The sequence below is a fragment of the Larimichthys crocea genome, unplaced genomic scaffold (genome assembly GCF_000972845.2).
Source record: "Larimichthys crocea isolate SSNF unplaced genomic scaffold, L_crocea_2.0 scaffold8537, whole genome shotgun sequence".
NCBI classification, from domain to species: domain Eukaryota; kingdom Metazoa; phylum Chordata; class Actinopteri; family Sciaenidae; genus Larimichthys; species Larimichthys crocea.
Window position 1 is genome coordinate 1 of NW_020861148.1, and position 589 is coordinate 589.

General features: G+C 54.7%; 1 protein-coding gene across 1 annotated transcript; it reads right to left on the minus strand.

Annotated features, from left to right (window-relative positions):
* Nucleotides 1–29: 29 nt before the first annotated feature.
* On the minus strand, nt 30–582 carry LOC104939570 (actin-related protein 3C; the record flags this gene model as incomplete). The annotated part of the gene is made up of 3 exons (XM_027277173.1): nt 472–582; nt 271–378; nt 30–188 (listed from the first exon to the last, which is right to left on the minus strand). Coding segments are annotated over exons 1-3 (312 nt in total), but the record flags the coding sequence as incomplete, so codon positions are not given.
* Nucleotides 583–589: the final 7 nt, after the last annotated feature.

Genomic DNA, 589 nt, shown 5'->3' on the forward strand with positions numbered 1-589 from the left:
AGTGGAGGAGAGAAGAGGAGAGGAGGAGCAGAAGAAGGAGGTACCTTGACAGCCTTGGCAGTCTCCAGTGACTGCTCTGGAGGAATCCCCACCTCTCTGTCTCTGAGCAGCTGTTGGATGAAGAAGGTGATGTCCCGCCCCGCGATGGGGATGTGCTTTATACAGCTGCCAATCACGTAGCCCTCAGCCTGTGACAGACAGCCACACCGACCAATCAGCGAGCAGAGAGGCTTTAAACAGCACCACAGTCTGTTTGTGTGTGTGTCTCACCACAGGGATGGCGTGTGTGACGCCGTCTCCGCTGTCGATGACGATGCCGGTCAGAGTTCTCTGTCCGACCTGTCGAGACGTCCAGGACGCCGCCAACGCCAAGACGGCCTGATGGACAGACACATTTATACTGTCTGTCTGTCTGTCTGTCTGTCTCTGTCTGCCTGTCTGTCTGTCTGTCTGTCTGTCTTTCTGTCTCACCTGTACTGCGATGTAGAGTCCAGGTATGTTGAAGGTCTCGAACATGATCTCTGCCAGATACTCTCTGTTCTCTGGAGTGTTGAGAGGAGGCTCTGTCTGTGCACACACACACACACAC